A 13512-nucleotide genomic window follows, 5' to 3' on the forward strand; every position below is an offset into this window, starting at 1 on the left:
GTATAAAAATATTGCTGTGGTAAAGTGGTTTTACTAACTAAAAAGTAGGAATAATAAGAACCAATCATTCCCCTGTCACTAGCCAAGGTTTCACCTTCTTTCTGAACTGCAGCAAGTCTCAAATAACTTTCTGTAACCTTGGAGCTATGCGGCTGAGTGCACTTCCTCTCCTGTATGAATTACAGCCTAAAACAATGAGATGCCTGTCCAAATTTTCCAAACTAGGTGTGTCAGACAACACAAGTGCTCCCTGATGGAATGACCTAAAATAGGGCTTCTCTGCTTGATGGAAGATAAAATCTCTGCCTTTTCTCTGTGCTCTGTTGTAAACTGGATTTCCCATCATACACTTCTGTCACTAGAGATTACTGGCTCCGAGAAAAAGATGTGACAAAGAAGTAGCAGGGGCTTCATCACCTTCCACATTCGGAAAGGCTGCCACATTTGCTCCAAATGAAGATGTGTCTGCGCTCTCACTTTTCTCTTCAAATGACATGTGAAGGTATAGTGGATTGGTGCTTCAGAGGCGCAACCACTAAATATGGCCACCTGTTTATTTTAACCAGCTGCACTTGTGCTTCTCTTTTGGGACTTCTTGTGCCAGGAATGAAGCCAAGAGGCAGCAATGTGCTAATAATACATGTGCCCTGTACAGCACCTCTTGACCAAGGAGGTTAACCAAAGTAGAAGGCATGGGAAAGTGATCTGTACAAAGTAGGAGGCATGGGGGAAATTATCTATATTTGGAAAGCCCAGTCAGGGTATCCAAGGGACTGCTCTGTGTGGTCAAGTATTCTGCAAATATTCTGACAAGCTGTATCTCACAAACCCTAGATCTCTTAAGGCTGGTTCATAGTTATTTATCATGTCATAAAATACTGCTTGACTGTAAAAAGCAAACAAACCTCAAAGCTGTTTTCAAAGAGAGAGAGAGAGAGATAAAACAGTAATTTGATAAAATCATGTGCTACTCAAGAAAATGGAAGTCTGGAGCTCCCCCTCTCCAGTTGTGAATCAAACAATCCAGATGAGCAGAGGCCTATATGTATATATTTCTATGCAATTAGACTCTCATTTTGCAACGCAGATGGCATCTGCCACAAAAAAGGGAGGTGGAAAGAAGGCCTGTTGCGCATCAATGTGTGTGCAAGACCTCAATTCACATGCAGTAAATAAAGAGTTCACTTGTGATATACCAGTGGTTCAGTGCTTGGACATCAATCAGACGTTTCATCGCTAAAGAGCTTAGTCATCGAGTTTTGTAGTAAATAATATACAAGAGAAGACAGTATGTAAACGACTTAAAGGAGAAGTATATCTGTCCCCATCTGCATGTTTCCATTGGGAGGAGCATAGAAAGAGAACGATGTCAAACCTCCTACAGTTTAGTGACGAAACGTCTGATTACCAAAACGATGTCCAAGCACTGAACCACTGGAATATCACAAGTGGACTCTTTATTACTGAGTTTGCAGTTGTTCAAGATAAAATCTATTTTGGAAAGAGAAGAAATGAGCACTGAACCTCTGATATATTACAAGTGAACTCTTTATTTACTCCGTTTGCAATTGTTTAAAATAAAGCTTATTTGAGAAAGAAACTACTTTTGGCATTTTTATGGATGTTTGTTAGAGATAGATGCCTTGGTGTTTACTATCTTGTATCAATTGTTGTGCATTTTAGGCAAGTGGAGAAACCATTCCACATATTTGGTGGAATACTTCCTTCCATAGTCGAAAGATATAGAATCTTATCACCCTATTTAAATCCATTTCCTAAGCCTACCTCCTGCTGCAGTTTGTCCACCGCACTAGTCACAGACACTTCGTCCGGCTTCATGTACTTCTGGGTCATTGTCTCCTTCAGATTTTGCTTCAGCTCTGTATTCAGCTGCACAGGGTGGGGGAAAGGTAGTAGGGATGGAAAGAAAATATGAATAACATCCTTCTTCGACATAGCTCTCTGTATGATAACCAACACAAAACTGCACCCAGAATGACTCAATAGATCCCTGGTCCAATTTTACAAGATAAATAAATTTGGGAAACAAAGGCGAGATGGAGAGTTGCAGAATGTTAGGCAAGTGGGTTGCTCAAGAGCAGGGATAGGAAGCCTGTGGCTCACCAGATGTAGCAGGACTAGAACTCACAACTTCCTAGCCACTGGCCATGTAGGCCAGGACTAATGGAAGGCCACATCCCTGCTCTAGAGAATCCACAAGCTCTAAATAAACACAGGCAGACGCAACAAGCCTTTCTTCCCTTTTGCCTAGGTAGATCAGAATCTGCTGGTGAGATCTGAGTGATCTGCAAGAATTCTGACTCCCAATCCTTTAACAATAGGAATGACACACTCCCCTCCTCCCCTCTAAACTAGGCTGCTGAGATGAAGAAAGCTGCAGGAGGGGAACCAGAAGTTGATTTGTGTCCAGCTGGTCTGTGAGTTAGTTCTGCTACTGAAAACAATTCCCCAGTTGAAAGTGTTCCAACAACGTTCTACCAGAATCACACTGCCACTATTTTGCTCCAGTTGGTGGTCTTCTAAAAAGCCAAATACATGTCCCACAATCCTGAAGTCTGGCCGCTTCTAGCCTAAGCTTATTTTCTAATATTTTCTGTAAAATAAACAGGCATCCCACTTCACTTGAATTCTAGCTTGTTATATAGCCCTGGGGCTCCACTGGCTTGGGCCCAAGCACCTGGGCTTGACTGGATTCATGGGACAGGCTATCAGCAACCCCAGTACTTTTGAAAGTAGAGCTCTGCAGCTATCACCATGAGCTACATTTTCTCTCATGCATGCACTTCACCGCTGGTGAATGAGATGGAAAGTCCCATCAAACTCTTACTACAATGTACACAGAAACAACAAAGCTGCCTTATACTATGGACTCGTCTAGCTAACTACCTGTCAACCCTGATTGGCTACATATCTGTAGGATCTTGAGCAGAGATCTCTCTCAGCCCAACCCACAGGAGATCTTTTAACTGCAAATGTCAGGCACTCAGCCCAGAGACCTTTCAGCATCTAAAGAAAATGCTCTACCACAGAAGCACTTGGGGAGAGGAGCGGATGCCCCAGGAAACAAAGCAAGGGTTTTTGTATCAAAATACAGCAGTGATACATCCTTAAATTCCACTTGTACAAGGTAAACATATCAAAGGAGTGACTAGAGCATCATTTGTTTGCCAGACTAGTGCTTTGATTTGAACCCAAATGATATGAGGCTTTAGAGATGAATAATTCACACAAATACAAGGGGAAAAGGTTTGCTGGCACCAAAAGCAAAATTAGAGAGAGAGAGAGACTCAATTAGCAGATGCCTTCCAGGAAAAACAAAATAAATTACCTGTGGGCTCATAGGAAAGAACTGCAGCGTGGAACAAAGGCAGCAAAAGCAAATACACAGAGTTTTATAAGCATATTGGGGAAAAGGGAAGCAAGGAGGGGAAAATAAGAGGAAGAATCACAAAAGACAAAGTGCATTGAGTCCTAGATATAAGGGGAAAGGAGGCTTGCAAGGAAGGTGTGGCAGACAGAAGAAACAGAGGCTTGCAAAACAAGTAGGATCCACACAAACACTGGTGTCCCTCCCCAAACTACAAATCCCAGCATGCCATGCTCACTTGCTTGCATTATCAAACTCAATACCATGCATTCCTGAAACAGCATTTTAAATTAGCTCATCCTTCCTGGGAAGCTGATTGGATAAACATGCTAAGAGCTAATGATTCCTCAGACAGCTTTTGAAAAAGAAAGCGTCCTCTCTTTGAAAAAATGTTTGGCCTGTTCTGTGCTGGATGATTTCTGTCCATATGAAGTTGTGATTGCTTAGGAATTGTTCAAGGCAGTCTATTAAACAATTTCCATGCAAACCTGGATATAGGAGTTAGCTTCATTTTACCTTACCCATTAAATAAATAAGATGCAACAAAATCCCTGCAAGGGTGTCTTCTCAGAGGCTATGGGCTGGGGGGAACATACTATAAAAAACCCCATCTAGAACAGCCATCTCCGCCCCCTCACCTGGTGCCCTCCAGATGTTTTGGACTACAACTTCCATCCTTGATAACCTCTGGCTATGCTGGCTGGGGCTGACTGGAGCTGTAGTTCAGCAAGATCTGGAGAGCGCCAGGTTGGGAACGGCTGATCTATGCAAAGCTTATGAACTCATGTGGTGTAGCCAGGAGATCAAGCTTTGTTGAAATGCACACATCTGTTTTATAAAAGGATATGTGTGAAGACCTGAGTTACGGTGTTCTGTCACACACCTATCTTCCCATTGCCTTTAGGCCACCAGATCTGTATACTTGTAGCTGAATGCTGACATCAGAATCGTTTAAACAAAATATGGATGATCCTGAGGAAGTTGGTGCATGTAGACCTCTTATTTTCCCCACTGAGCTTTTCTGAGTTTAGTCAAACTTTTTTATACAATAGGAAGGTGCTACAGTAACAACAGCTTTTTGCTAGTAAGTGAGGGGGAATCTTCAGCAAAAGCAATCAGACTGTTAGTCCATTTCATACTAATGTGACAAGGGAAAAGAGAAAGAGGCAATGCAAAGGGAAATTTGTATTCCAAGCACAGGTGCAGCAGCTAGCCAGATGCTTTGTTAGAGGGTATTTTCACACATCAAGACACTTTTTCTGGATCAACTCAATGCTGATCTATTTCATGCAGTATTAAATTGGCAAACTCATACACAATTCATAGGCAAATACCATTTCGGGTGGCAGTGGTAGTTTTTTTAAATTTTTTAAAAAATCAAACTGATATAAATCACTGGGTGATATCGTACAGAGACATACTCAGAGTAGACCCACGAAATGTTTTTTTTACACATAGAATTATTTTTGTTGACAACGTTTTTCACTGTGAAATGGCTTCAACATATTTTATGGGAAGTGATTCATAAATGGAATCAAATAAAGAAATACATTGCTGCACCACAAAACTGGCTCTTCTTGGGCCAATGTTGTATACGAATGCATGCAAATAAGATTTGAAATGAAAGTAAGTTTTTTTTATACACCAGAGGAAGGTACTGGGAGAGAAAAAAGGTAGGACGAGATGGGCTCATAACACACCTTTAAATTGAACTCTCAGCAGTTACACAATACGGGCCTGCTATTCTAGGACACTTAAATATCTCTTGTACACCCACCCTCACCCCATCAGTTCAGGGTATCGGTTTATTGGCTACAGTGGCCTTGGTATGGGGCATCACTCATCTCTGCAACAGACATGTTCATAGGGAACCGAAGTGCCTCTGCCCGCAGCAGGCTTCTTTCACCTGTGATGTTGCCACTGCTGTCACTATAGGGCTGGCTGGGATTGGGCATGGGAGTATGAAGGGAAACCACAGCAGAATGACGGGTGGGGCTGTGCAGGGCGAAAGGAAAACCAGTGTGACATAGCGATGAAGAGTTCAGATCCCCACTCAGCCATGAAGCTCACTGGGTTGTAGTGAGGATAAAATGGGGAGAACTTCGTACACCCCCTTGAAGGAGAAGGTGGTATATAAGTGTAACAAACAAACAAACATGTGCATGCTTTTTTATGACAAACACCAGGACACTTGTGAGAGGTGAAAGGCAATGGTGTGAGAACCTGGAAAATACAGTCTGTCAAACTGAGGGGCTCTTTGCTAGTTATTAGTGGCTGCTTACCTGCTGGTAGTAGATATAGGCCAGGATTCCAGCAATTACCTCAAGCAGGAAGATGCACAGCAGCAATATAAAATACTGCAAAAAAAGCAAAATGACGTGTTAGAATAGACCAGAGCATAATGTCACCACCAGTGAAAGGTTCCCTATGCAAATCTTTGAGGAAATGCTCAAAGCTAACAAATCGATTCCACTTCCCCCATAAGAAACATAGACTGGCAAAACAAGCAGAGGTGGGTGCCAATGCTTGAAAGCCCAGAGAATGGGCAGCACGGAATGGGGAAAGTAACTTGCTGGGATCCAGTGGCACAGCTAGAGATGACATGTTGAGTTCAGTAGATTCAGCAACAAAAACCAGTGTAGTTAACGCATGAAGCTGTGTTTCGCTGACTCAAGTCCACCCAGCCTAGCATGGTCTACTCAGATATGCAATGGATCTCCACAGCCGTCTTTCGTAGTCCTGCTACCTGCAATGCTTTTAACTGGAAATACTAGGGACTGAGCCTCAAATATTCCTGCATGCAAAGCACGAGTGACTGAGCCTTGGTTCGTCCCTGGACAGTTTTCACAGCTGTGGTTCCTACTTCTCTCCTGCCAACGCCACTTGTCTTGAAATGCAAGCCCTCCAAAGCAACATCATTAGGAGCTCATCACAAGCTTGTTAGGGGGCAGTGGAATGCTTCCTTGGTGAGGGCAGGGAGGGTTTCAGAATAGCTGGGCTTCTTGCAGGGAGGGCTCTCCCATGTGGGCAAGAGTCAGCAAGATGCCTGCAGCAGCACAGGGGCAGCTTCCGGAACTTTGGACTGAACCGTCAAAGAATAAAACCAGGGACAGGGTGCAACACAGAAGGGTTTTCCTGCCCAAATTGCTCAGAGACCCCTAAAGCGGACCTTTCTGCTAACAACCAACCCAGAACTTGAGCAAGGCTTGGATCGTTCAGAACTCATGACACATTACATCACTAAGCTTATGACAGTCTGAGTTGTACATGTACCGTCAGCAACAGAATTAGAAGTAATATAATGGGAGAAATCTGAAATCTGCATGGAAACTCTTTGTATACAAGTATCAGCCACCACCATTATGGTACTTAGCCACACACAATTACTGATAATGTGTTTTTTGGTATTGCAGTTTTAGTGACATGGGTGCTACATACACCACAACCTATTCTACTGGTTATAATAGACTGCTTTTTACAAGCCCATTTCAGCAGCCAGCAGGATCCCTGCGAGTCCCAGGGGAGACTTCTGCAGCACCGTGCAGGCAAACCCTGACTTAGGACACCCAAAGGCCATCCTGCAACTCCCCTGCCATTGGAGTTAAAGTGGGTAGTGGCTAGGCAAGGATCTTCTCAGTTGTGGTGCCCTATCTCACAGAGTGTTTCCAACCGTTGGAAAACCTATGAAGTTCTATGCTGCTCTTGAAAAGTTTTTTTAAAGACCAGCATGTGTGTGTTTTTAGGCTCCTTAATAACTGCCTTTCAATCTTTCATCTGAGGGATTTAATTTTCTTATTTACTTCCTTTGCTAGCTGCCCTGGAAATACACACTAGTGAAGGTCATAGCATAAATGTTATTTAACTGAACAGTAAAAGTTAGAAGGGTTTCTCTGCCAGGCAGTCTTCAGTCTGTGAGCACACCGCATCAGCCATTCACTCACCCCACAAAGTGTTGCTGAAGCCTCAGACCAACTGCATGCTTGGACAAGGTATCCCTTTCATACCATGAGAATGAGTAACCTAGCAGCGCTCTGGCTAACCAAAATGGGAGACTGAAATTGAACAGAAACACACCTTAACCCAAGGGACCGCTTTCTTGCTTTCTTTTTGGAGACAGGTTAGTCAGAGCTACTGACATCATCCCTTTGTCCAGCTTGTACATTAAGGAAAGAGGAAACAATCAACTAAGGAGCTGGAAAGTTGTAATTTCCAGTGCTTGTGTTCTAACATTGTCCTCTTTGAAAGTACACTCCTCCTCCCACAACCACACCACTGAGGAGATATATCTATATTTCTTCAATGGCAGAACGATCAGGGCTGATAGAAAAGTCCAGATTTAAAACAGCACAGCTATAAGACATCTAATATATATAGAAGCACATTTCTTCTTTAAGAGGTGAGGTTGGAGCAGGAGGACAGAATCCATCAGAGTTCCTATTAGTCAAAGAGAGCTGCCTTTGGGGCAGGGAGGGGATGATACTCCACAACTGGGAAGGAAGATCAGTTAAATATCCTCTGTGAATCATCTACTGGAGTACCTCCAAAATAAAGTTTATGGAAGTCATATGATCTGAGTTGGAGGGGTGGGGGAGGAGAGAGAAAGACCCCACACTTTCTAATTCAGTGGGCCATCTACATACAATCATCATTATAAAGGAATATCTTCTAGCTTTCAATCATTATGGCTATAAAATAACACAACCGACACATCACTTCTCAAACTTTCATTCATCATGATGATCCACAAAGACTATTCTTACATATGACATTCTGTACTGAGCATCAAGATTACGACATTGAAAGAAACTGGGGTTACCTGGTGCAAAGTGGCCCTCTAGACTTGTGAAAACATGCTTGGGGTATGGCAGCCCTTGCCAATCTGGTGCCTTCCCTCCAGCTGGGTTGGACTACAGCTCCCATGGTGGTAGCTGGGGCTGATGGGAGTTGTAGTCCAACGCAGCTGGAGGGAAGGCGCCTGGCTGACGAAGGCTGGGATATGGGCTTAAGCTCAGGATTGGCAGAAGCCTTTGAGCCAACTCTGCCTGGCTGGCCACAAAGTGTTTGTTGTGCATGCTGCTTAACTAAACCGGAGGCCAAGAGACAGGCGACAATAGATCTGTCACAACCAGCCACTCAGGGGAGGGGAGAATGGCAACAAAAGGCTCTTTTGTTCCCAAGAGACAATCATTAGTTTTCTGTGGCAAAACAACAAAAAAGGACTGTACCAAATTTTTCATCTGTAATTGCTGGCTTGGAAAGACAGAAACAAAAAGGGAGAAGTCTTCCGCACACTGGGCCATTGTGTGCCTGCCAAGAGGGATTGGTATGGTCTACAGGCCATGTCAGCTCCAGTATCATCACAAGCCATGAGAAATACCACTTCAGAAATATCATAGCGCTTTCTTTGTCCTTACTGTGTGGTGTCCCTGCGAAAGAGGCCTCCGCCTCACACCTTCCTTTTTCATGGCTGCATTGGCAGAGAACGCGTCCATTTCCAAGCCCCACCAACACATTTAGTTGGAGCAAGCCTACTTTTCACATTATACTCTGACACACTTTCTGCAACACAACTATTCCTATTGATGTCAGAAAGAGGAGCATATGAAGGATCTCACAGGAACCCAGGAAGATGCCTTACACAAGTCTAGCTATGCCTCTGAACACTAGTTGCTGGAAACTGCAGGTAGGCAGAATGCTCTTGAGCTTAGGTCCCGCTTGTGGGCTTCCCAGAGGCATCTGGCTGGGATGCTGGGCTCGATGGACCACTGGCCTGATACAACAGGGGTTATATTCACTGGTCCATCTAGTTCAGTATTGCAGACACTGATTGGCAGTAGCTTCGCAAGGCCGGAATTAGTGGTGGGTCTCCCCACCCAAACATTTCTCTCTTTCTGTCTTAACCCCTACTTCCCTGCTACAATTTAGCGTGGCTCTCCGTGTCGATCCCTGCCTACACTGAGGTCTTCCCACTTGCTCAAAGAATACTCACCACTCTCAGGAGGCTCCGCTGCTCCCTGAATGTAGCACAGCAGCCCAAGATGCCGGTGATCATGACCACAACGCCTGCCACCACCAGGATGTAGGCTGTTGCCATGTACGTATTGGACTGCAGGAGGCTTATGTAATCGCTCTTTTCAGCCAGGGTCCAGATGCCCACTGCCATCACAGCTCCACCTGCCAGCTTAAGAGAGAAAGGAAGATAATGAGTTAAATGCAGCTGGGGTAGAGAAAACATGAGGCACCATTATCTAGCAGAACCACCTATTGCCTCATCAATGGTGGTTCACCAAGGTCTGATTCAGGGTCCCTTGGCAGAGGGGCTCCTGCTGATCTCAATGAGGATCTAAGTTCAAGTGAAGCACCTTTTCACTCTTATCCTTGCCTATCACACTGCTTTGAAGATTTCTAATGGTCACTTTTTACAGAAGCTATGGGAAGAGTAGAATAAAGAAAGGCCTATGTAATCGCTCTTTTCAGCCAGGGTCCAGATGCCCACTGCCATCACAGCTCCACCTGGAACTTACCTCTTCAGAAGGCTATCTGGGGATAACACAGTGGAATGTTCCCCTATGGCTATGCCATCAACACCCCATCTTCAGAAAGCTATCAGGGAGAAGTTCTAACCTAGCACTCACCTCAATGTGGCTGTGCTTTTTGTGAAATAAAGAAGCAGCTAGAAGCTAAGCTCCAACTATCTGCTAATTTTGGAGCAGACTGGCTGTTCTCTTTAAATCATGCAGAAGAGCATAAAAAGTCATCCTAATCGCCCCATTGCTCCAGGATACTCCCAAATTCACAGTACAAATCAGCAAAATTGCTAAAGCTGGTTCCTTACCCAGAAAAAGAAGTTGAAGATGAAGAGGAGATATTTGAGACAGATGGTCCCACATGTTTCCTTGTTTTCAGAGTAGTCACGCATTGTCGCAATTTAGCAGGACTGTGGAAAAGCTTCAAGAAAAGGGAAGATTTCTGTTAGAAAACCCTTTCCCCCTTTGACACCCAATCTGCAACTGTCAACCGGCTTTCTTCTGTATTCAACCACCACTCTTAACAGGCATTGCCAAGATGTAACTTAAGAAAAACATAAGGGGAAAAACATGGCTGGTAATACTGAAAGCCCACACTGTCAGTTCCTGGACCGGTCAATGGAAGCTGCTTTGTACCCAGTCAGACCATTGGTCGATCTGTTGTCTACACTGACCAGAAGTGGGTCTCCAGGGACTGACCCTGGAGGAACCTTCTGCATGCAAAACAGATGCTTTACCACTCAGCTACAGCCCTTTCCCTACTATCACCGCTGGAGTTAAGATCACTATGTGCCAGGGCACATCTTCACCAATCTATGGCCCCCTGGTGATGCTAGCAGGTATGTGGTCATATAGCCAAAAATCTTCTTCAAGGCAGACTAGGTTCAGGCTATCCAAAATTTCATAAGCCAGAAATGGGGAAACCTGTTGTCTTCCTGATGTTGTTGGACTACAACTCCCCTCAACCCTGACAACTGGCCATGCTGGACGGGGCTGATGGGAGTCCAGAGACATCCAGAGAGCCACAGGCCCCCCATCCCTGTTATAAGCTTTCACTAGCACCTTGGATTGTGCTGGAAAACCACAAAAACCCAGAGCACAGGCATATGAGAAATCATCTTGCTCAGGTTCCCCTAATGATGTGGAGCTAGAAACAGCAGCCCACTCCTGGATTTCATGTGCAGTTAAGTGTTTGGTGCAGAGAGGTTTTCCCTTTTTTCCTCTCTCACATGATTCAGAAGCTATGTCACCTCCTCAGGAACTGGTACATGACACTGGGGGCAGGAGGAGATTCCCAGAATGGGAATATTTCCATGTCTGAGCCATCTCAGTCTGTCCCCTTTACCTAATTATGCAAGGAAAGTTTTATTCTTTTTCTCTTAGGATATGTGACAGCATAGCTGGCAGCAAACAGGGTTCACAAGCGAAGGGGAGAGGCTGAGAGATGACAGCATACATCCAAGATAGTAAAAGGGAGAGAACAACAAGGCTCCTTCCTTGGCTTCCTGACAGCCCAGTCTTCATGAGAAATTACCGCACAGCTCTGCCAAAACATAAAAAGGAGCTTCAGAGGCATCCATTGGTCCTCAAAGATCCCACTCTCATCCACTGCCCCCCCCCCTGCTCGGGATATACTGCTTGTATAAGATGAGAGATTTACTGTCCCCAGGACAAAAAACAAATCCTTTTGTTTATCTATAGATAGAACAGATAATATCAACAATTGAAACAGACATACGTGCTACAAAAATAAACTGGCTTTGCTGTCATGATCCCCCCCCCTCCCAAAAAAAAAAAAACCAGGATCCTAGAAACTACAGTTTTCCCTGTCTGGCACTTTGACTGGCTTTCATGTTCTGCTGCTTGCTCATGGTCCAGCTCTACCCCACCTCTGTTTGGATGATCAGAAACATGTTCATCCTCACCCTGTAGGGATGATTCATCCTGAAATGGACACCTTCCCATTTCCGTGGGCTTCCCCCCTCCCCAAGGGTTTGTTAAAGAAATGCTCTGCAACCTTTCTGATGTTAAGCACCAGGCATCTGGTTCCATTCTGGTTCAAGCAGAGGATCTCCTCTCAGTGGTACAGGCCCAGCTTATCCCAAAACATTCCCCAATGCCCCAAACACCTTAATCTTTCTCCCTGTGTAACCATCTCATCTACACATAGAGACAGCTCAGTTTCACTTAACCAACTCACCCTGCACATGGAACAGGGTGGCATTTCAGAGAAAGCCACCACCTCAGAGGTTGTGGTCTTCAATGTTACCCTCCAGTTCTGCACAATTACAGTTCTCCTTCTCACTGGTGCATACCTGCTCACACAAACACTGACTTCCTCCTCTGCACAATCTAACAGGCTATCTAAACTATGGGTGGCACCTATAACCTTCATCTCAGCAGGCAAGTTGCCATCCGGTCTACAAACCTGTCACAAACCCAACTCTTCATGGATACAATTATGATCAAATTGCCCTCTACTCCCTGAAGGTACATACGCAGTGCAAGGATGACTTCCATTACCTTCATACAGTTTGGATAAATGCACGTCCCAGTCCCAGAAGGATGCTAAATTTCCGCTCACAATGCTAGAAACCCAGGGTCATTCAGTGAAGCTGAATGGTGATGGATTTAGGACAGATCAACACACATTTGATGGTCACCAACTTGGATGGCCTTCGAAGGGGATTAGATAAATTCACTGAGGATAAGACTATCAATGGCTGCAAGTAGTGATGCCTGTATATTACATCCAGTACCAGAGACAGTAAATCTCTGAAAACCAGCTTCTGGGAACACAAGAGGGAGACTGCTATGGTGGTGAGTGTCCTGTTTCTACACTTTCAATTGGCATCTAGTTGGCTACTGTTGAGAAACATAATGTTAGGCTAGATAGGCCTGTGGCTCTTCTTGTGGTTAGCAGGAGAAATGGCTGCGGGTTCAGCCCTGATAGAAGTTTTCTATTAAGCAAAAGGTTCCAGGCGCTGCAACCTTTCTGCACAGGGCAGTTGTTTCATCTCCTTGGATCCTTTTGGTTGCCCTTTTTCTGAATGAGAGTCTACCTCTCCTCTCCCCTGCAGAATGCTGGTAAGGATTGCAGTTTGCTGGGCTGATTCCAGATCAGTGCAGCAGAGGCCACATCTATGATGAGATGTACCATCATAGTGCATGAATCAGTTCTTTCAACCCTTGTATGGACATGTCACAGCTGGAAGAAGCTGGAAGCATCATGTTAACTATGGAACAAGACACCCAAAAGTAAATGCCTACCAGCTGCTTCAAAGTATTATATTTCCATTTTAAAGCTGCACTCAACTGCACATTAACCATGTTCTCATATTTTCTCTCCCAGTGAGGAACAGCATTTAGCTATGCATGACTCTGATCCAACATGCTTAAAATATATGGGTAGCTTGACTAGACTTCTGTGTGTACATAATAAACACAATTTGAAGTTTTTGGGTTCTGATTAATGCTCATTGAACTGGTCTATTGGCCACATGTTTTTCCACGAAGCTCTTAAAGCTACATGGGATCTTGTTAGTCCCATCCCCATCTTCTACGAGTTGCATAGCACTGCTAGTAAAGCAAACAAGA

The 13512-nt window shown here is 44.4% G+C and overlaps 1 protein-coding gene across 10 annotated transcripts in view; it reads right to left on the bottom strand.

Annotated features, from left to right (window-relative positions):
• The window catches only part of CD151 (CD151 molecule (Raph blood group)), a 42142-nt gene that overhangs the window by 10607 nt on the left and 18023 nt on the right, over positions 1–13512 (bottom strand). For 8 of the 10 annotated variants that reach the window (XR_014555202.1, XR_014555203.1, XR_014555204.1 and 5 more), the window contains 4 exons: positions 10224–10336; positions 9378–9569; positions 5671–5745; positions 1786–1890 (listed from right to left, as the gene is read on the bottom strand). Coding sequence is in view for 6 of the 10 variants with exons in the window: in XM_083698505.1 (XP_083554631.1) it covers positions 1786–1890; positions 5671–5745; positions 9378–9569; positions 10224–10307 (456 nt within the window). In the remaining 4 variants the exon portion in view is untranslated. The remainder of the gene's footprint in view (positions 1–1785; positions 1891–5670; positions 5746–9377; positions 9570–10223; positions 10337–13512) is intronic. The other 2 variants (XM_083698504.1, XM_083698509.1) reach the window with 1 other exon arrangement.

This window comes from Podarcis gaigeae, assembly GCF_964106915.1.
Source record: "Podarcis gaigeae genome assembly, chromosome: 1".
Classification (NCBI taxonomy): domain Eukaryota; kingdom Metazoa; phylum Chordata; class Lepidosauria; order Squamata; family Lacertidae; genus Podarcis; species Podarcis gaigeae.